Below are 1,787 nucleotides of genomic sequence, written 5' to 3' on the forward strand. Positions count from 1 at the left end.
CCCTCCATTCCCATCTCTTTCAGAAACAATGTGTACTGTATCTAGAGTATTAAAAATAATACAAATAATTATAACAGAACCTGAAACATGTATATTAAACAACAAGAGATATAACAATATTAAAACAGAACCTGAAACATGTATATTAAACAACAAGAGATATAACAATATTAAAACAGAACCTGAAACATGTATATTAAACAACAAGAGATATAACAATATTAAAACAGAACCTGAAACATGTATATTAAACAACAAGAGATATAACAATATTAAAACATTATATTAAAATATTAAAAGAACCTGAAACAAGTTTTCCAGATTAAAAGACAGACGTACCCTGGCATGATGATTTAGTCGATGTCTATCTCGTAATGTTTGATGAAGATTAAACATACAAGGTGGAAATATTGTACTCTGATTATCTATAGAGTGTTTATCTAGATGTATGACTGGTGTATATTGTCTTCTATTCCTGCTATTTCTCTTTAAAAATCTTACACACCTTCTCTATCAATAAATAAATAATTAAAGATGAAATTTCACAGCTTGCAGCATTAATATTTAGATTCAATATTCAAAATATTGGTGAATACGTGAGCAGAATTTTAAGTGATTCTACTTTCTTAACTTTGAGTTTCTACATAATATTAACATCATCAACTTCAGATTCAATAACTTGCAGTTCAGATTATGACATGTAACTTTCCAATACTTGAGTTTTAAAAGGTTAAACAATATCTAAAGATTCTTACCAGTAATATTTGAGAAATATAATTCAATCTATCATCAGAATTATCCTGAGTTCTAGCCTGTTTTATACCCCAGTCCAGAAACAATGTAAATATTTCCGTTAGAAACACTGGAAGCTGTGAATACGGAATGAAAGCAATTCCATTTTTTAGAATGATTGAACGATTATAAACTAACGGTAAAACTGTTTGAAATGGAACTTGGAATAAACTATCATCTGGATTGAAATATCTAAACGCTAGAATCCTCCAAGAGTTCTCACATTGTTTCTTCAGATCTAAAAGTGATTTTAAAGCCACTGATAAACTGTCTAAATTTTGAGAGCTTGGTTTGAGAGTTAGTTTATTGAAAGTTTTCAATAATCTGTAAAGTTCATCTTCAGTCATACACCAACAATGAAAGTTAAACAAGATTTTCTCTGCCTCCAGTAAAAATTTTGATGTTTCTTCGTTTTTAGACAATATTAGTCTGAAATAAAGAGATTATAACTGAAAAAATGTAGGTAGATAGGTAGATGACAAGTTAACGTTTGCTTCCAGCAGATGCTGATATCGCAAACTAGGTAGTTGTTGGTAGTCATAGTAGTTGAATTGGTTCAAATTGGGTGATTCTGTGTTGTTGGTTTGGTTGTTGATTCCTCGTTAGACCTGGTTAGGTCGAATGACATGGCGGTGAAACTCGACCCTGGATTGAAAAAATGTAGGACCTGACTACTTTTATAGGCACACCAAACTATTGTGTCTAACTAGCTAGAAAAACTTGGCTCTGTTTTAAGGAGATTTGGTGCTTTCAGGAGCAAATTTTTCCGATCACCAGAACTTTTGATGCCAACAGTGTCACTGGATTTATCAATACATTACATTTTCTCTTTCGGGGAGCTATGACATCTAAAAGTAAAGATGTTATAAATACCTCAAAGTAAAATGAGATATATTGTCTTTCTGTGTTCCGCTAATCAGACATTGAGATTGACAAACACTTTCATCGATGACAGATTGAATAATGGCTGAATCGGTTGTTTTCGCCTCGACTAT

The 1,787-nt window shown here is 31.4% G+C and overlaps 1 protein-coding gene across 1 annotated transcript in view; it reads right to left on the minus strand.

The window, feature by feature from the left end:
• Nucleotides 1–1,420, minus strand: part of LOTGIDRAFT_175015 (hypothetical protein) — a gene marked incomplete at both ends in the record, with an annotated part of 2,297 nt that extends 877 nt beyond the window's left edge. The window contains 3 exons of the mRNA XM_009055119.1: nucleotides 340–510; nucleotides 756–1,221; nucleotides 1,401–1,420. Coding sequence (XP_009053367.1) covers nucleotides 340–510; nucleotides 756–1,221; nucleotides 1,401–1,420 — 657 coding nt within the window. The remainder of the gene's footprint in view (nucleotides 1–339; nucleotides 511–755; nucleotides 1,222–1,400) is intronic.
• Between the last annotated feature and the right edge of the window lie 367 nt (nucleotides 1,421–1,787).

Source organism: Lottia gigantea (genome assembly GCF_000327385.1).
Source record: "Lottia gigantea unplaced genomic scaffold LOTGIsca_233, whole genome shotgun sequence".
NCBI lineage: Eukaryota > Metazoa > Mollusca > Gastropoda > Lottiidae > Lottia > Lottia gigantea.